Source organism: Oncorhynchus kisutch, linkage group LG24, assembly GCF_002021735.2.
Source record: "Oncorhynchus kisutch isolate 150728-3 linkage group LG24, Okis_V2, whole genome shotgun sequence".
Classification (NCBI taxonomy): Eukaryota; Metazoa; Chordata; class Actinopteri; order Salmoniformes; family Salmonidae; genus Oncorhynchus; species Oncorhynchus kisutch.
This window is the reverse complement of record NC_034197.2, coordinates 30,704,616-30,725,350: the sequence shown is the minus strand read 5'-3', so window position 1 is coordinate 30,725,350 and position 20,735 is coordinate 30,704,616. Positions and strand designations below refer to the sequence as shown.

The following is a 20,735-nucleotide window of genomic DNA, read 5'->3' as shown; positions in this document are numbered from 1 at the left end:
TAAGCTGCAGCTGGCCCAGAACAGAGTGGCACGTTTTGCTCTTAATTGTAATCAAAGGGCTGATATAAATACTATGCTGACAGTCTCTCTTGCCTAATATTTGAGTAGAGACTGACTGCATCACTTCTTCTTTTTATAATTAACATTATTTGTTGAAAATCCCAAATTGTTTGCATAGTCAACTTACACACAGCTCTGACACACACACTTACCCCAACAGACATGCCACCAGTGGTCTTTTCACAGTCCCCAAATCCAGAACAAATTCAAGAAAGCGTACAGTATTATATAGAGCCCTATTTGCATGGAACTTCCTTCCATCTCACATTGCTAAAATAAATAGTAAACCTGGTTTAAAAAACAGAGAAAGGAACACCTCGCAGCACAATGCCTCTCCCCTATTTGACCTAGATAGTTTGTGTGTATGCATCGATATGTAGGCCACGTGTGCCTTTTTTAGGTAGTTCTGTCTTTGTGCTGATTGGTGTTCTGTATTATGTCATTCTGTATTATGTTTTATGTTTTTTTGTGGACCCCAGAGAGAGAGAGAGAGAGAGAGAGAGAGAGAGAGAGAGAGAGAGAGAGAGAGAGAGAGAGAGAGAGAGAGAGAGAGAGAGAGAGAGAGAGAGAGAGAGAGAGAGAGAGAGAGAGAGAGAGAGAGAGAGAGAGAGAGAGAGAGAGAGAGAGAGAGAGAGAGAGAGAGAGAGAGAGAGAGAGAGAGAGAGAGAGAGAGAGAGAGAGAGAGAGAGAGAGAGAGAGAGAGAGAGAGAGAGAGAGAGAGAGAGAGAGGGACAGATAGAGAGAGAGGGACAGATAGAGAGAGAGGGACAGATAGAGAGAGAGGGACAGATAGAGAGAGAGGGACAGATAGAGAGAGAGGGACAGATAGAGAGAGAGGGACAGATAGAGAGAGAGGGACAGATTGAGAGAGAGAGGGACAGAGAGAGAGAGGGAGATAATTCAAATGCTGTGTCAGGCTTTTCTGTTAATAGAGTACCGAATTTAATTTCCCAGTTCAACAAGCCTTGACTGTGTCCTATCAGAGACAGCTAATTGAGTGTCCCTATAAAACACCTGAGAACCAGCATCCTGTTGTTGGGGGGGGGGGGGGGGGGGGGGGTGTAGAGAGGAGTGGAAGTGAGGTGAAGACTGGGTTGAGGTGAGGGAGGTGAGAGAGGGGTGGGGGTAGTGAGTGTTGGGGGTGGAGGTAGTGAGTGTTGGGATGGAGGAAGTGAAAAGACTACCACTACTCTCACTGAAGGAGAGTCCTAGAGAATGCATTTGGCATCATGGCTGCAAGGATGACTGTTCTTGGTCGGCCCATTTACATTTACATTTGAGTCATTTAGCAGATGTTTTTATACTATGTTAGAGTGACTTACAGTACAGTATCTTTCATTTTAATATAGCTAGGTGGGATAACCACATATCACAATCATAGTTGTGGCAGAGTACAACAATCTCCAAGAGCCAGGGAGACTCTCTTGTGCCAGGGCGACACGGCTTGCAAGTGAAACAAGAAACACAGCGCCGATTTAAATGGCAGACGTGCTTCTATCCCCTAGGCATTAACCTCTCGCTCAACGTCAACAAAACAAAGGACCTGATTGTGGACTTCAGAAAACAGCAGAGGGAGCACCCCCTATCCATAATGACGGGACCACAGTAGAGAAGGTAGAAAGCTTCAAGTTCCTCGCCCTACACATCACTGACAAACTGAAATGTTTCACCCACACAGACAGTGTGGTGAAGAAGGCGCAACAGCACCTCTTCAACCTCAGGAGGCTGAAGAAATTTGGCTTGGCACCTAAAACCCTCACAAATTTTTACAGATGCACAATCGAGAGCATCCTGTTGGGCTGTATCACCACCTGGTATGGCAACTGCACTGCCCGCAACTGCAGGGCTTTCCAGAGGGTGGTGCGGTCTGCCCAACGCATCATCAGGGGCAAAGTACTTTCCCTCCAGGACACCTACAGCACCCGATGTCACAGGAAGGCCAAAAATATCTTCAAGGACAACAACCACTGCCTGTTCACCCCGCTATCATCCAGAAGGTGCATCAAAGCTGGGACCGAGAGACTGAAAACAGCTTCTATCTCAAGGCCATCAGACTGTTAAATAGCCATCACTAGCACATTAGATGTTGCTTCCCTATATACAGTGGGGCAAAAAAGTATTTAGTCAGCCACCAATTGTGCAAGTTCTCCCACTTAAAAAGATGAGAGAGGCCTGTAATTTTCATCATAGGTACACTTCAACTATAACAGACAAAATGAGAGAAAAAATCCCAAAAATCACATTGTAGGATTTTTTATGAATTTATTAGCAAATTATGGTGGAAAATAAGTATTTGGTCAATAACAAAAGTTTATCTCAATACTTTGTTATATACCCTTTGTTGGCAATGACAGAGGTCAAACGTTTTCTGTAAGTCTTCACGAGGTTTTCACACACTGTTGCTGGTATTTTGGCCCATTCCTCCATGCAGATCTCCTCCAGAGCAGTGATGTTTTGGGGCTGTTGCTGGGCAACACAGACTTTCAACTTCCTCCAAAGATTTTCTATGGGGTTGAGATCTGGAGACTGGCTAGGCCACTCCAGGACCTTGAAATGCTTCTTACGAAGCCACTCCTTCGTTGCTCATGCGGTGTGTTTGGGATCATTGTCATGCTGAAAGACCCAGCCACGTTTCATCTTCAATGCCCTTGCTGATGGAAGGAGGTTTGCACTCAAAATGTCACGATACATGGCCCCATTCATTCTTTCCACTACACAAATCAGTCGTCCTGGTCCCTTTGCAGAAATACAGCCCCAAAGCATGATGTTTCCACCCCCATGCTTCACAGTAGGTATGGTGTTCTTTGGATGCAACTCAGCATTCTTTGTCCTCCAAACACGACAAGTTGAGTTTTTACCAAAAAGTTATATTTTGGTTTCATCAGACCATATGACATTCTCCCAATCTTCTTCTGGATCATCCAAAGGTTCTCTAACAAACTTCAGATGGCGCCTGGACATGTACTGGCTTAAGCAGGGGGACACGTCTGGCACTGCAGGATTTGAGTCCCTGGCGGCGTAGTGTGTTACTGATGGTAGGCTTTGTTACTTTGGTCCCAGCTCTCTGCAGGTCATTCACTAGGTCCCCCCATGTGGTTCTGGGATTTTTGCTCACCGTTCTTGTGATCATTTTGACCCCACAGGGTGAGATCTTGCGTGGAGCCCCAGATCGAGGGAGATTATCAGTGGTCTTGTATGTCTTCCATTTCCTAATAATTGCTCCCACAGTTGATTTCTTCAAACTAAGCTGCTTACCTATTGCAGATTCGGTCTTCCCAGCCTGGTGCAGGTCTACAATTTTGTTTCTGGTGTCCTTTGACAGCTTTTTGGTCTTGACCATAGTGGAGTTTGGAGTGTGACTGTTTGAGGTTCTGGACAGGTATCTTTTATACTGATAACAAGTTCAAACAGGTGCCATTAATACAGGTAACGAGTGGAGGACAGAGGAGCCTCTTAAAGAAGAAGTTACAGGTCAGTGAGAGCCAGAAATCTTGCTTTGTAGGTGACCAAATAATAATTTTCCACCATAATTTGCAAATAAATTCATAAAAAATCCTACAATGAGATTTTCTGGATATTTTTTTTTTTGAAGTTCAGGGACTTCGTTCAAGAACACAAGGTTGACTAAGAAAAGAAAAGCAGAACCTTACAACATGTAAACAATACGTGTCAATGAAATATAATTAGTGTCAGACAATAAATGCAATTATTTGCACAATAGTACAAATGTGTCTGCGAAAAACAGACATGTCTATGGAATCAAATGAAAGTGTCTAGTGTCTGACTCCTGAGATGTCTGTGGTCCCAGTCGTTCGGTCCCTATCCTCTTCTTGAAGTCATGTGTCTATGGAATCAAATGAACGTGTCTAGTGTCTGACTCCTGAGATGTCTGTGGTCCCAGTCGTTCGGTCCCTATCCTCTTCTTGAAGTCATGTGTCTATGGAATCAAATGAAAGTGTCTAGTGTCTGACTCCTGAGATGTCTGTGGTCCCAGTCGTTCGGTCCCTATCCTCTTCTTGAAGTCATGTGTCTATGGAATCAAATGAAAGTGTCTAGTGTCTGACTCCTGAGATGTCTGTGGTCCCAGTTGTTCGGTCCCTATCCTCTTCTTGAAGTCATGTGTCTATGGAATCAAATGAAAGTGTCTAGTGTCTGACTCCTGAGATGTCTGTGGTCCCAGTCGTTCGGTCCCTATCCTCTTCTTGAAGTCATGTGTCTATGGAATCAAATGAAAGTGTCTAGTGTCTGACTCCTGAGATGTCTGTGGTCCCAGTCGTTCGGTCCCTATCCTCTTCTTGAAGTCATGTGTCTATGGAATCAAATGAAAGTGTCTAGTGTCTGACTCCTGAGATGTCTGTGGTCCCAGTCGTTCGGTCCCTATCCTCTTCTTGAAGTCATGTGTCTATGGAATCAAATGAACGTGTCTAGTGTCTGACTCCTGAGATGTCTGTGGTCCCAGTCGTTCGGTCCCTATCCTCTTCTTGAAGTCATGTGTCTATGGAATCAAATGAAAGTGTCTAGTGTCTGACTCCTGAGATGTCTGTGGTCCCAGTCGTTCGGTCCCTATCCTCTTCTTGAAGTCATGTGTCTATGGAATCAAATGAAAGTGTCTAGTGTCTGACTCCTGAGATGTCTGTGGTCCCAGTTGTTCGGTCCCTATCCTCTTCTTGAAGTCATGTGTCTATGGAATCAAATGAAAGTGTCTAGTGTCTGACTCCTGAGATGTCTGTGGTCCCAGTCGTTCGGTCCCTATCCTCTTCTTGAAGTCATGTGTCTATGGAATCAAATGAAAGTGTCTAGTGTCTGACTCCTGAGATGTCTGTGGTCCCAGTCGTTCGGTCCCTATCCTCTTCTTGAAGTCATGTGTCTATGGAATCAAATGAAAGTGTCTAGTGTCTGACTCCTGAGATGTCTGTGGTCCCAGTCGTTCGGTCCCTATCCTCTTCTTGAAGTCATGTGTCTATGGAATCAAATGAAAGTGTCTAGTGTCTGACTCCTGAGATGTCTGTGGTCCCAGTCGTTCGGTCCCTATCCTCTTCTTGAAGTCATGTGTCTTTGGAATCAAATGAAAGTGTCTAGTGTCTGACTCCTGAGATGTCTGTGGTCCCAGTCGTTCGGTCCCTATCCTCTTCTTGAAGTTATGTGTCTATGGAATCAAATGAAAGTGTCTAGTGTCTGACTCCTGAGATGTCTGTGGTCCCAGTCGTTCGGTCCCTATCCTCTTCTTGAAGTCATGTGTCTATGGAATCAAATGAAAGTGTCTAGTGTCTGACTCCTGAGATGTCTGTGGTCCCAGTCGTTTGGTCCCTATCCTCTTCTTGAAGTCATGTGTCTATGGAATCAAATGAAAGTGTCTAGTGTCTGACTCCTGAGATGTCTGTGGTCCCAGTCGTTCGGTCCCTATCCTCTTCTTGAAGTCATGCAGCTAGTGATCAAATTCCCCCCAGAGTTTTGCAGATAGTTCATCCATGAAATCTGCTACAGGTGCCAGGGCCCTGTAGAGGATGAAAAGAGGGGTGGAAATTAGAGGAGTGTCTGTGGAGAGCAGTGTGCATGGTGAGGAGAGGAGGAAAGAGGACAACAGAATATGGGAGAGGGTATCAGAGTAAAGGAGGAGAGTCTGAAATGACACTTTCTTGGACAAGCTGGTGGCTCGGTACATGACGTTCTCCAGATTTTGATTTGGAATGCCTTTGCAAGTGATGTGTCAAGGACTGAGTCTTTAACACTTTTCTCCCTTCTTCTCACAGCCCTGCTACTACTTGTGGCATTGGTGAGGAGCAGGCCAGTGGAGTAGGTCTTGGAGGTGGGCCCAGGATAGAACTTCCAAGGTCAAGCATGGAGATTGTTTCCCAAACTGCACTGCAGCTCAGTGCGGCAGATGGGCAGGGGGCTGACGACCAGTCAGTACTGGGGGCTGAGGTAGTGCTGGGGGCCAGTGAACAGGCAGTGCTGGGCAAAACCTGGTGCTGTCCCCATTCACTGTTGTTTATACCTTGAAAAAAAGTAGAGGGCAAACAACACCGCTCAAACATTTGCAACATTTTAACTAGCTAGACCTTTGACTTCGGTGTTACCAATGTGGGAAGCTTATGATTTACTATCTCTGACAAAATGATGTTTGATCAAAAAGATCTAAAGATCTTTAGCTTAGTTGATTTAGCTTGCTTCCTCTGCACAAGTATGCTGCTAGGCTAGCTAGCCAGCCAAGTATCTAGTGCTAGCTGACTAGCTATTGTTAGCAAACAAGGCTACTGTTTTCGTCGACTACAGTAAAACAAACTCTGGCGAAGACAGCATGTTGCTTTCCATCTTCCTGTGCTTCAGGTGCCGAACAAGCCAGGGACATTTTTAGAGTAACCATTTCACCAGCATCTCCACTGCCGCCCTTGGTTGGTTTCTTTACCCCACTTTTTCTAACAAGTGATTGGGTGAGACCCCACAATCTCCCTCCATGAATTGGCCTTTCAATGCTAGTCTTTATATAATAGATAGCTAGAATAGTAGAGGTGCAGGTACTTCCACATCGAGTAGAAGAAGAAGAAACCTGCGTCACCCCAACAGTTGAACAATCACAGACAAAGGGGCGTAGACTTTGGTTACCGAACTTCAGCTTGCCTCAAAACATTTATCGGATGCACGAAAAGCCGAAAAGAAACATGCCAAAACGAACAACAACATCAGGAAATGTAGTAATATATGTATTAACTGTTCTGTACTGTTTCGGATGGGTAGCATGCGGACGCCTTTACAGTGGAAGGTTTAACAAAGGAGTTCAGATTCACAGTCCTGTCACCTATCTCAGCCTGTGTTTTTTCAAGGTTGGTGATCCCCAGACAGGCAGACACACATACACACACGTTTGTTTTATTCTCCTTGTGGGGACCAAACAATTTTCCTACTTTTACTATCCTTGTGAGGACGTCTGGTCCCCACAAGGATAGAAAAACCAAAAGAACACACACATACACACACTACTCCATCCTGGGTGATTCTCTCTACAGATGTAAGATCTTAATTTGAGCCAGTTTGCTACACCAGGAAAATAACCCTGCAGCCCTGAATATTGTGGATTATAATGAATTATTGTGTACAATAATTAATGGACAATTTTGTAGGTATTGATACAATTTCCGTAAGGGGAAATCAAGTCGTAAATTTCAAAGTGGAAATGACAAACTTCAAAATCCTTTTTATACCTCAACACTACATGTTTTAAATTTCCTCCATTGTGGGAAAGTGGTCTTGCAACAGGAAGATCAAATTAAGATCCTACTTCTGTAAATGCTGTCCTATAATTATTTTAAATGTAGGATAGCAGCCTGAAACTTAAAGTGGTGACTTGTATCATACACCATCATTTCAGATTCATCTGACAGAAATGAACATGATATTAAGTATTGATCGCTCTGTAACCCAGAAGTTTTTTTTTAAGTGCAACGATTTGACTGAAAGGAATGCATCTAGCTTGGGGGTTCGGGGCTGAACTTTTTTTTTTTTACTACTGAGACATGGCTCTGCTGTGCATCTACAGTGCTTTCTTCTTTTTACATTTTGCCCTCCAGTGTTTCTTAACCATATGCCACACTTCTGCTTCTCTATCTCGTTGACTTTTCTTTTTTTCTCTCCCTCTTTCAACGTCTTCCTTCCAGAACTTGCATGGGCAGTAGTTAGTAAACAAAACAACATTGCGGGTTTGATTGAATGTCCATCCCTGCTCCCTACTCCAGCTTCCTACGGCATCAGCATGACCACGACAACACTACCCTGAGCACAGAACCCTATTACTTCTGTTGCGAATCATTAGAGAAAAAATGCTCCTTGCACAATTACAGAGCAAGATCATGACAAAACTGCTGGTCAAGAATATTGTGTGTGAGCGTGTGCGTGAGGGAGTGCTGTTTGTGTGTACGTGTTGCGTGTGCTCGTGCGTGGGTGTTTGCGCTTGTGTCGGTGTCTGTGTGTTCATGTGTGCGTGCGCGCGCATGTGTGTGTATGTGCTCTTTCACTTTCTCTCTGTCGACTGACTTAATTCGCCAGGCGTTTGTTGCGGTCCATACCTCTATTGTCAGGCATCAGAGCAGCCTGTTCTTTGTTGCCTTCACGCTGCCACGGCCTGAATATTATTCTCTGGATGCATGTATAACCCATTCCTCTCCTAAAAGAGGAATACAACTAAAATATGCATGAACAGCCAGGAGTTTTTAGGAATTTATACATTTTTGCACATCTTTTAGCTCCCACTGTCTGTGTGTGCGCTCGTTTGCGTGACTGGAAACAGGAGATGGATTAGGCTGTCTGATCAAAAACGCTTCTTTGATGAATGGGTTAAATAATAGGCTATTTGTGTAGATAATCGTCTAAGAAAACAAATGGTCGAAACCTCATGTCGCTATCATCAGTTCTTACCCTTGTAGGATGGTCAAAATTAGGCCGAGAAAAAAAAGTGGTCAAAAATCTGGAAAATAGCATCATGTCAGCTAGGCTGGATGCTGTGCGAGAATTAAGGCTACCTGGCAGGTTTACCATTGAACTCGACATCTTTCTAATCAAATCCAGAGGACACAAAACAATATAGAAGTACATAGAGGTAAAATAGATATCGATTTTGAGACATGACGTAGTATTTTCATATTTGAGTATACACAATTCATATTAAAGGTGCTACACATAGGATTTTGGGGAATTATTGCATTGTAATTTCAGAATATTTCCATAATATGTCTACCACTAATAGTTGACTGATCGTGTTTCACAGTATTACTTACCCACCAGTGTTGTGATTGGCTGTGATTTTCGCCTATTGATTTCTTCCACTGGAGGGGCATCTGTTTTCAACCTGGGAAAGCTGTTCTGACTGTGGCTGTGTTATCTAGTGGAAATCGCTAATTTCCTGGTTGCTAAAGTTCCACACTGTTCACTCAATTTCAGTTTATGTGAGAAAACAAGCACTGAATAGTGTAGGGAATCACTGTACCATCTAAATCGCTGGGAAATATATTTTCAATCACAAAACAAAAAATATAGTTTTTACAGCTGTTTGAAGCTGGTGGACCAAAACCGAAAATAACTTTCATTTTGGTCCACTAGCATCAAAAAGCTGAAAAAACGATATTTCTTGTTATATTTTTTGTTATCACAGCGATTTAGATGGTACAATGATGTGTGCCTGTCACCCCCTATAAATACCTGGGCCATAGCTTCATTTCCTCAAGACTCTTCCCGAAGCTACAAGGCAACTGACAGCTGGATTAGCATAGTCCTTAGCTCAGAGAACTGTGGTAACTTGAGTAACCTTCATTCTATTTTTCTTGAGGGACTATGCTAGTCATTCAATGGGATGACAATAACAGAGTAAGTCGCTTCTCGTAAGATACAGCCTAGAGCAACACATCACTATAGGTGCTCAGCCCAACCACGGGTTACTTTGTTAGGACGGAAGGGTTCATGCGACCAAGGGGTAGGACCTTTGGTAAGAAGGCAATATTAGTCCTAGACTATAACACTCATCACTAACAGACAAACCATGGAGCTCGCCAACTCTCCTGGTAGAGGCGATGGCCACCAGAAATGCTCTTAAGACAGAGATGTTTCAAGTCTAAAGCATTGAAGGGCGGTCTGGATAGTACTCCAAGAACCAGATCCAAAACCCATTTGGGAACTGAGGAGGCTCCTGAGGGGCGTAATTGACGGACTCCCTTAAGAAATCTGTCCATAAGTGGGTGGCTTCCAAGCGGCCCATCCTGCTCTTTATCATGACATGATGAACTTGAACTTGCATCCACACATTTAGTGTGTCTAGTGTTTGTCTCCCTGTCAGCATCAAACAAAGACCTTGAGAACTGGAGCAAGTTTCTGGAACAACCCCCTGCTCCCCACACCACTGGCAGAACACACGCCACCTTGTGTCATAGGTTGACGTGGTGGAGGGGGCCCTGGCACTCTGTAAGATGTTAACAGAGGGCTCAAGATCTAAACCAGACCATTTTCGCTGTTCAGTGAACATGCCCACAGCGGCAGGCAGGAGGGAATCACCTCTGCCTGTGACAATAGGTCTGGCCTCCGAGGTAGTTCCCATGCTGTCCCCGCTAGGAGTGCTCAACCAGTGGTGTCTCAGGCGATCAGAAAGATTTGGTGGCCCGCTTCTCTGATTCTGTCCAGAGTCGTTGGAATCACTCGAGGGCCAGGGCCTCTAGGCCGAGTGTTCGGGGGGGTTGATTATCGAGAACCAGATCCACCTCTGCTTCCCCAAAGATTCCCCACATGCGACTCACTATTCAGGGATGTAGTAGCCAATTCCCTTCTGGAAGGCCTTCCCTGGTCAGCATGTCTGCAGCATTGTTCAGAATCCCGGGGAGGTGCACAGCTCTTAGTGAGGCCAGATTCTGCTGTGACCGCAGCAGAAGGGTATGTGCCATCTGGTGGAGGCGGATGGAACCCAGACCCCCTTGGTGGTTTATGTATGCTACCAACGTGGTGTTGTCTGTCTGTACCAGCACATGTTTATCCTGCAGTTGTGGGAGAAAGTTGAGCAGAGCTAATTGGACTGCTTTCAACTCCAGCATATTGATGTGGAGTTTGGACCAGCTGGGGTTCCATGTCCCGCTGACGGCCCTCCCCCTCAATAGTTCTCCCCAGCCTGTCAAGGAGATGTCTGTTTGAGCCACTTCCCTACGATGGACTCTGCCCAGGCGTAACCCACCTGAAAGGAAATCCAGGGATCGCCATCTTGCCAGTGATCACTTGCATTCCTTGGACACAGTCAGACAAATATACCTGTGTTCCTTGGGATGGAAACCTTGGGCATTGAACTACATCTGCAGGAGTCTCAAGTGTAGGAGGCCCTGTGGGGTCAGAAGAGAGGCTGCAGAGAGGAGACCCATCAGTCTCTGACACTGAAGAACAGTCACCTTCTGGTCTTGGACAAAAGGATTGAGATCTACAATGAGGTGAGGTTAGCCCTCATTGCAGACGAGTGGCTCCGCATGCACATGAATGTCACCGTTTGAGTGGGGACTAGGTGGCTTTTTTGCATGTTCATCCTGAGGACTAGCTCTGAGATGTGCTTCAGGAGAGATGTTTTGTCTGCTCCTGCCTGTTCTCGTGAATGAGCACAGATTAGCCATTCATCTAGGTAATTCAGTACCGTCATCCCCTGTGATGTTAGGGGGGCTAGAGCGGCATGCATGCCTTCTGTGAATGTACTTGGTGCCAAGGAGAGGAAGAGAGGTTGCACTTGGTATTCGTACGCCATGCCGTTGAAAGCAAAGCACAGGAACGTCCTGTAAGCCGGGTGGATCGGTACATGGAAGTAGTCATCTGTTAAGTTGACATTGCTGAACCACTGGCCTGTGCTAATATCCTGTAAGATGCGGGACAGAGATAGCATCTTGAAGAGGAGTGTTTTCAAGCACTGGTTGAAAAGCCTCAGGTCCTGGATGAGGCGAAAGCTTCCCTCTTGGGGCTAGGAAATATAATCTATAGAACCCACTGTGCTGTTGTCTGATTGCATTCTTCTCCAGCAGAGAGGCAATCTCCATCTGGAGAGCTTATCTTTTCAGGGGGTTGGCGGTTGTAGTTGACCAAACCCCTCTGAAAGGGCAGAAGCAGCCAATGCCGGAGTCACACCCATCAGGACGACTGAGGAGGCCCGTCCTTCTACAGAGGGATGGTGCTTGTGGTGCCTCTGCCTGTGCTGGTGGTGGTGTCACTGTTGACCTGGGGTCTGTTGACGTGGCTGATCAGGGCATTCCTGGTTAGGGGGAGGGCCCATGTGCCCTTTCAAGGCAGAGGAGAGCTGAGGTCTAGACTGCAATGGTCTTTGGGTAGGGTAATGCCGGGCAGGGGACCCATGAAAAACTGCAGAGTCTTTCTGTCCTTCTGCAACTTGGCCTGGGAAAATGGGGAGGTCCATAAAGGGTTTCTTCACGGAGGTCTACATCTTTGTGTGTGAGAGCCAAAGCTGTCTGTGTTACAAGATGACCGTAGACAGGGGTTTCCCATTAGCATGTGACATCTCAGCATTTAAGAGGGAGAGGAGTATGGACACCTGAGTCATTTCATTTCAACAAGTGAGCTTTCAGACCATGCAGGTATGTCTGCAACAGAGTGGTCACATTCATAAGGTGAGCCACCATGGCCAAGGTCAGGAAGGTGTCCTTTAATTGGACATCAGCAGCCTGGTGAGGCCCTGGAGGACAGCAGGGAGACTTACCAATGGTCTCCTTGTCTATGAGGACCATGGCCGCAACAATGGGGTCCATGACAGGGTATTCATCCAGTCCCAACTCCTCGGGGGAAGCCATGAAGTTCCATGGCTTGCATTGGCTTGAGACATGGAACCTTGAGTTCACATTAGCCCAAGTCTGACACAGTTCCTTGGGGAACTCGGGGCACTGAGGTATGTACACTCTGCCCGGTCTGCTGTTAAGGTCTGGTTTAATATCCAGAGCTTTCAAAACCCTAGAGGGGAGCTCCTGCATACAGTGTGAACTGCAGAAGTGGGTGCTTCACTCTCAGCCCTCTCTGAGAACATGGATCGCTGACCCAGAACTGGCCTCAGAGGTCTCTTCGTCTAGGTCATTACCAGGAAAGATAAAGTCTTCAACGGAGCCTGTCAGGCTGAGAAAGTGGAGATAGGAAGACAGAGAGGCTGCCTGGGCCTCCAACTCATCCAGAGTAGGTCTCCTGTCCTTCTTGGACTGCTTGGTGGGCGGGCCCACTGCTGAGCAGGGTTGTTTACGCTTGAGACCGCTCCCGGAGCCTCTAGTGTTTGTCTCCCTCATCATAGCTAATCGTGAATCGCATAGACCTGGGCCAAGAATAGCACAATACATGCCGTTGAAGGGGGACTCCACAGCCTAAATGGCATGCTCTAAACCCAGGCACATCAAACAGGTGGAATGGGCATCAGCCGAAGCCAAGCCAGCACTGCATTTATCGCAGTAGTATGCCATGGTGGATAATCTTCTCTATGTTTAGACAGAAGCAGAAATACAGATATGTCTTATAGAACAGATTATTTTTTCAACACCCCTTTAATACTATACCAGGTGTAAGTATAAAGTAGTTATGTTCTCAGGGCAATATGTGTATTAAGTAATAATATATTCTATGGATATTAGGGAAATTCCATTGACAATCCCCAAAAGGTATGGATGTGAGGAGCCAGACTCAATTGACACAGTGACTGACTGTGTGAGGAGGGGTCTTTAAGAACAGACTGGCGTGTGAAATTAGTGAGAGGCATGTGCTCTGAATCTCACTCTGCCACCGGCTACAGCTCGAGCCAGTAATGGGACTTTGCAAGCTAGTATGCGAAGCCTGGACATTGAGGTGTGACTCGGCAATCACCCGTCCTACTTCTGGAAAGAAACATATTTAGCTACAGCTAGATAACACACAGTCTCCCCTAGCCTGGGTAGGCGCGATACCCAGCCTGAATCTCCAGAGAGAAGAGGCTAGCGTCCAGCTGAAGTGAACAAGCAACATGTAACGCAATTAGCCAGGAGGCTAACCAGTGGACAGAAACAGACAAGACAAGCCATGTGCAGTGTACAGGTTGGCCCAACCCGTTCACCCTACTTCGTAGTACGGTGTCGACCTGTAAGAAAAAACTGAACCGGCAACAAAACACTGCAGAGCACTCTTGGGAGGAACAAGCTTTGCCCAAAATGGAGTATACTCCAAACACTCAGTGAATAACTCACTTAAAGAGTCTTCTACATTCACTTCTCGCTCACTTCCGGTTGCCGAGGGAAGAAAACAGGAAGTGATGCTAGGCGCCCTGGTATTTACAGGGGGTGGGGGGCATGCGCATCACTCCCGTGCCATGGAATTACTCTGAAATGAATCTTTATATCCCATTGATTGACTAGCATAGTCCCTCAAGCGAAATAGAACTGGGCTACATAATTGGGACAATGCCAAATAGCGAAGCTTCTGCGGTGGTGTTCAAATGTAGACTAAGTAGTTTTTGTTCTCCTTGCATTGATTATTGCATCATAGGCTACATCTTTGAAAACAGAAGGAGCTTCTTTTTTTCTACCAAAGTGAAGTTCTGTTTTCTCATTGAAAGTGTTTCTTGTTCTCTTGGCCTTCGTCAGAGCTTTTAAACCATATTTTATTCGTGAATATGTGTCGGGATGTGTCGACACCGGGGAAACAGGATGTGTCGGCACCGGGGACACGGGATGTGTCGACACCGAGGAAGCGGAATGTGTCGGCACCGGGGACACGGGATGTGTCGGCACCGGGGAAGCGGGATGTGTCGACACCGGGGGAAGTGGGATGTGTCGGGAAGCGGGATGTGTCGACACCGGGGAAGCGGGATGTGTCGGCACCGGGGAAGCGGGATGTGTCGGCACCGGGGAAGCGGGATGTGTCGGGAAGCGGGATGTGTCGACACCGGGGATGCGGGATGTGTCGGCACCGGGGAAGAGGGATGTGTCGACACCGGGGAAGCGGGATGTGTCGGGAAGCGGGTTGTGTCGACACCGGGGAAGCGGGATGTGTCGGGAAGCGGGATGTGTCGACACCGGGGAAGCGGGATGTGTCGGCACCGGGGAAGCGGGATGTGTCGGCACCGGGGAAGCGGGATGTGTCGGGAAGCGGGATGTGTCGACACCGGGGAAGCGGGATGTGTCGGCACCGGGGAAGCGGGATATGTCGGCACCGGGGAAGCGGGATGTGTCGGGAAACGGGATGTGTCGACACCGGGGAAGCGGGATGTGTCGGCACCGGGGAAGCGGGATGTGTCGGCACCGGGGAAGCGGGATGTGTCGGGAAGCGGGATGTGTCGACACCGGGGATGCGGGATGTGTCGGCACCGGGGAAGAGGGATGTGTCGACACCGGGGAAGCGGGATGTGTCGGGAAGCGGGATGTGTCGACACCGGGGAAGCGGGATGTGTCGGGAAGCGGGATGTGTCGACACCGGGGAAGCGGGATGTGTCGGCACCGGGGAAGCGGGATGTGTCGGCACCGGGGAAGCGGGATGTGTCGGGAAGCGGGATGTGTCGACACCGGGGAAGCGGGATGTGTCGGCACCGGGGAAGCGGGATATGTCGGCACCGGGGAAGCGGGATGTGTCGGGAAGCGGGATGTGTCGACACCGGGGATGCGGGATGTGTCGGCACCGGGGAAGAGGGATGTGTCGGGAAGCGGGATGTGTCGACACCGGGGAAGCGGGATGTGTCGGGAAGCGGGATGTATAGACACCGGGGAAGCGGGATGTGTCGACACCGGGGAAGCGGGATGTGTCGGGAAGCGGGATGTGTCGACACCGGGGGAGCGGGATGTGTCGGCACCGGGGAAGCGGGATGTGTCGACACCGGGGAAGCGGGATGTGTCGGGAAGCGGGATGTGTCGACACCGGGGAAGCGGGATGTGTCGGGAAGCGGGATGTGTCGACACCGGGGAAGCGGGATGTGTCGACACCGGGGAAGCGGGATGTGTCGACACCGGGGAAGCGGGATGTGTCGGGAAGCGGGATGTGTCGACACCGGGGAAGCGGGATGTGTCGGCACCGGGGAAGCGGGATGTATCGGCACCGGGGACACGGGATGTGTCGGCACCGGGGACGCGGGATGTGTCGGCACCGGTTTTTGATTTGAACTTATGGCTTGTTTTAGTTTTGTAGGCTAAGTTACCTATTTCATTATTTACTTTATGGATCAAACCTTAGCAGTCATCCTGATCTCGTTCCCAATGATCAGTGCTTTAGCTTTAGTTTGAAACGTTTTGTTACAAGGCTATTTGATTCAAGTTATATATGTTACAGCACTTTGGTTTCACTAATAAATACATTATTGTCTGTTTATGTCTTCAGTCCTTTTTAAATAGGTATAGGTCGAATGTAATAGTCTGCCAATAACCAGCCTCAGTAGGACTATATATAACTGCATTCCTATTCTACTCAGAGTTTAGAGAAACTGGAAATGAGGCTGGTTAATGCGATGTGATGCATGTCTGTTGAATTTGGAAAATATCTTCCGCACTCGACCACGCACCACCTACTCAGCCATCCAGGAACTACTACTGCGTTGCGGTCATGGCATACTGCATGCTTTTCACTAAACTATACATGCTAAATAGTATGCAACGATGAGTACATAGTATGCAGTTTATGTATATAGTACGCTCTCTGTCCCTTCCTTCCTTCATGTCCTATTTCCTGTGAAGTGTGTGTGTGTGTGTGTGTGAGCGGTGCTTGCGTGGAACAAGCCATCTGCTCCATAATGCGGTAATTAGCAAAAAAATTGAATGCCGTCATCCCCCCTCCCTGAAATGTTGTCAGCAACGCCTCAGTTGCCATGGGACGTCGCTGGGGTAACCTTGTCGCTAGGTTGCAACGTTCCTTTTGATTTTCTGTTGTTCCGTGTCCTGGTGGAGAGAGTTCTGTTCACAGTTCCATGCGCTGTCTGTCTGTCTGTCTGTCTGTCTGTATGTATGTCTGCCTGTCTGTCTGTTTGTCCGTCTGTCCGTCCGCTCGACTGAACTGAAATGTGAATTCACTGGGGCAGAAAGCATGACAGGCTCAGAAATAAAAAGGAACATGACATTTTTACCCAAACACAAATTTGCTCAGGAACCCCTTAGTCCTCATCTCCTCTTAGAAGAGCTACATCTAAGAGATAGACCCCCTTTACCTGAACAAATCTCAAGCCCCCCTCAATCCCATCCGCCTTTCTTTCTCCACCTGCTAACTCCTTCTCTCCCCCTCACTTTGTCCCAGGGTCTGATTCTCTCCAATATCATGTCAGATCTGCCTGTGTGTTAGAGACAGTGATAACTCACATGTCTCCTTCTTCTTTTATATTCCTCCAATGTAAAAATATAGTTTGTTGTCATTTGAGGCCGGTGCAAAAGTGTAATCACAGAAACCAATCGGTCACGTCTGGGTCATAGACGTCAATGACTTTCATATGAGAAGGGTTGAAGGCATAGAGAGAATGTGAACCAGACGTTTCACTCTACAGACTGATGGTTCAGAAATCATTCTTAATGCAACTGGGTTGTTGACAGATAAGACAGGGTTTGAAGAGAGGGCAGACAGAGGCAGGTGATCTGGATGGCTCAGTATGTATGTGCGTGTGCGTGTGCGTGTGTGTGTGTGTGTGTGTGTGTTGTTGGAGTTGAGTATTATGGTGTGAAAGACAGAGATACCAATCCAACTCCCAACCCCACTGTTTTCCTTGTATTCATATCTCTCTCTTTCTCTCTGTCTCTCCTCTCCCTGCAGCCTCCTTTGGAAACATCTCTTAGCTCATCCCTCCGTCCGTTTGGCAGCCCTCACTCTCCTCTGCTATTTCCAGTAGCCATGGAAGGACCTGCTCACTCCAGATATGTGAACGCAGAATAGGGCTGTGAGAGGAGGGAAGAAAGGAGGGGAGAGAGGACAGAAAAGAAGAGAGAAGAGGAGCCTTTAGACTACATGCCAAACACACTGAAGGAGGTTTCCCATTCAACAAGGCCAAACTGGTTTAAATGGAGAGAGAGAGAGAGAGAGAGAGAGAGAGAGAGAGAGAGAGAGAGAGAGAGAGAGAGAGAGAGAGAGAGAGAGAGAGAGAGAGAGAGAGAGAGAGAGAGAGAGAGAGAGAGAGAGAGAGAGAGAGAGAGAGAGAGAGAGAGAGAGAGAGAGAGAGAGAGAGAGAGAGAGAGAGAGAGAGAGAGAGAGAGAGAGAGAGAGAGAGAGAGAGAGAGAGAGAGAGAGAGAGAGAGAGAGAGAGAGGAGAGAGGGGAGAGAGAGAGAGAGAAAGAGAGAGAGAGAGAGAGGGTGAGAGGGTGAGAGAGAGAGAGTGAGAGAGAGGGGGGGAGAGAGAGAGGGAGAGAGAGAGAGAGAGAGAGAGAGAGAGAGAGAGAGAGAGAGAGAGAGAGAGAGAGAGAGAGAGAGAGAGAGAGAGAGAGAGAGAGAGAGAGAGAGAGGTGCTGAATACAAGGGCACACACTGTAACATAGATATAAGATGTTTGAAAGGATATTGACAATGTAGACAAATTAGATCTCCCCCTTTTTGGTTTATTGTTTTGTTTTGGGGTGTAGAGAGGAGTATTGTTACTGATCAATTACTGTAGTTCATTATGGTGGGTGCATTACTCCAAGGTTGTAGAGAGGAGTATTGTTACTGATCAATTACTGTAGTTCATTATGGTGGGTGCATTACTCCAAGGTTGTAGAGAGGAGTATTGTTACTGATCAATTACTGTAGTTCATTATGGTGGGTGCATTACTCCAAGGTTGTAGAGAGGAGTATTGTTACTGATCAATTACTGTAGTTCATTATGGTGGGTGCATTACTCCAAGGTTGTAGAGAGGAGTATTGTTACTGATCAATTACTGTAGTTCATTATGGTGGGTGCATTACTCCAAGGTTGGTGGAAAACAAATGCAGCAAACTACTGAATGTCAATGTCTCTGTATCATACTCACATCACAACCCGACTGTTCACAATGTTTCTTTTCCTCTCAGGATTTTAATTTTGGAATATGTATTTATAGTTTTGATAGATCTAATTCATACAGTATAAAGTATATATACTCTTGCCTTCATTAGCACCGTCTCCCCGTAACACATTCTCTTCCTTTAATCTCTTTTATAAAGCCTTGTCTTCACAATGTACAGAATGTCACCCCCCAAATCATGTCTTCGTACTGTAAATGAACCATGTCTATGACAAACATATACAGTACGAGTCAAAAGTTGGGACACACCGACTCATTCAAGGGTTTTTCTTTATTTTTACTATTTTTACATTGTAGAATATTGGTGAAGACATCAAAACTATGAAATGACACATGGAAAAATGTAGAAACAAACAAAGTGTTAAACAAATCTAAATATATTTTCTAATTTAGATTCTTGAAAGTAGCCACCCTTTTCCTTAATGACAGCTTTAAACACTCTTGGCATTCTTTCAACCAGCTTCATGACGAATGCTTTTCCAACAGTCTTGAAGGAGTTCTCACATATGCTGAGCACCTGTTGGCTGTTTTCCTGTCACTCTGCGGTCCAACTCATCCCAAACCATCTCAATTGGGTTGAGGTCGGGTGATTGTGAAGTCCAGGTCATCTGATACAGCACTCCATCACCCTCCTTCTTGGTCAAATAGCCCTTACACAGCCTGGAGGTGTGTTGGGTATTGTCCTGTTGAAAACAAATTATAGTCCCACTAAGTGCAAACCAGATGGGATGGTATATCTCTACAGAATGCTGTGGTAGCCATGCTGTTTAAGTGTGCCTTGAATTCAAAATAAATCACTGACAGTGTCAGCAGCAAAGCTCCCCACACCCTCACACCTCCTCCTCCATACTTCATGGTGGGAACCACACATGCAGAGATCCTCCGTTCACCTGCTCTGCGTCTCACAAAGACACAGTGGTTATTTGGGCTGTAAGCTGAGGTGCAGTTAACTCTAATGAACTTATCCTCTGCAGCAGAGGTAACTCTGGGTCTTCCTTTCCTGTGGCGGTCCTCATGAGAGCCAGTTTCATCATAGTGCTTGATGGTTTTTGCGACTGCACTTGAAGAAACTTTAAAAGTTATTGAAATGTTCTGGACTAACGGACCGTCAAGTCTTAAAGTAATGATGGACTGTCTTTTCTCTTTGCTTATTTGAGCTGTTCTTGCCATAATATGGACTTGGTCTTTTACCGAATAGGGCTGTCTTCTGTACACCACCCCTACCTTGTCACAACACAACTGATTGGATCAAACGCATTAACGAAAGAAATTCCACAAATGTACTTTTAACAAGGCAAACCTGTTAATTGAAATGCTTTCTAGGTAAATACCTCATGAAGCTGGTTGAGAGAATGCCAAGAGTGTGTAAAGGTGTTATCAAGCCAAAGGTTGGCTACTTTGAAGAATCTCAAATATAAAATATATTTTGATTTGTTTAACACTTTTTTGGTTACTACATGATTCCATATGTGTTATTTCATAGTTTATGTCTTCACTATTATTCTACAATGTAGAATATAGTAAAAATGAAGAAAAACCCTTGAATGAGTTGGTGTATCCAGACTTTTGACAGGTACTGTATATTATTTGAACGTTCTAGAGGAACATAAGCTGTAGACCTGAATATAATGTAGACCTATACCTTTAGCATTTTATAAACAGAGGATTTTGATAGGTCATGCTATGACAGATGTTTGCTGTGATTGTTTCTGCCCTAGCTGTATTTGATAAAGCAATAATCAGAGATGTAGTTGGCCAGAAGCAATGGTTATATTCTACTAGTATGAGCCAAATGCCTACATCTCCCATGATGCAGTAGAAGTATACTGTAGTTACAACTCCATTGTGTAAAAATAATAAATTTTTGTGTGTTTCCCATAACACCACAAGTGCACAACTCCAGTTCTCGAGGGCTCCTATCCTGCTGGTCTCTCTCTCTCTCTCTCTTTCTCTCTCTCTCTCTCAATGATCAGTTAGTGTAACTGATTGAGTACTGATTCCACACACCTGGTAGCCAAAGGAATCAACTTGTCATTGAAAGGGAGCATATGGTGTATGCTGTTCGCCCTGGAGGACTGAAGTTATGCACCTCCACCCTACACCATGTCTCTCATTGATAGCTATACATATTATAGAGATTATTGAGAGGAACCAGACCAGCTGCCTGCTATTACTGTCACACTGTGAATCCAGACACCTTTACTGTGCTTCATA

At 46.3% G+C, this 20,735-nt stretch overlaps 1 protein-coding gene across 1 annotated transcript in view; it reads left to right on the top strand.

The window, feature by feature from the left end:
- Positions 1-17,588, top strand: part of samd10b (sterile alpha motif domain containing 10b) — a 152,157-nt gene extending 134,569 nt beyond the window's left edge. The window contains exon 5 of the mRNA XM_020458669.2: positions 17,302-17,588. Within this exon, the coding sequence (XP_020314258.2) occupies positions 17,302-17,324 (23 nt within the window). The 3' untranslated portion in view covers positions 17,325-17,588. The remainder of the gene's footprint in view (positions 1-17,301) is intronic.
- Positions 17,589-20,735: the final 3,147 nt, after the last annotated feature.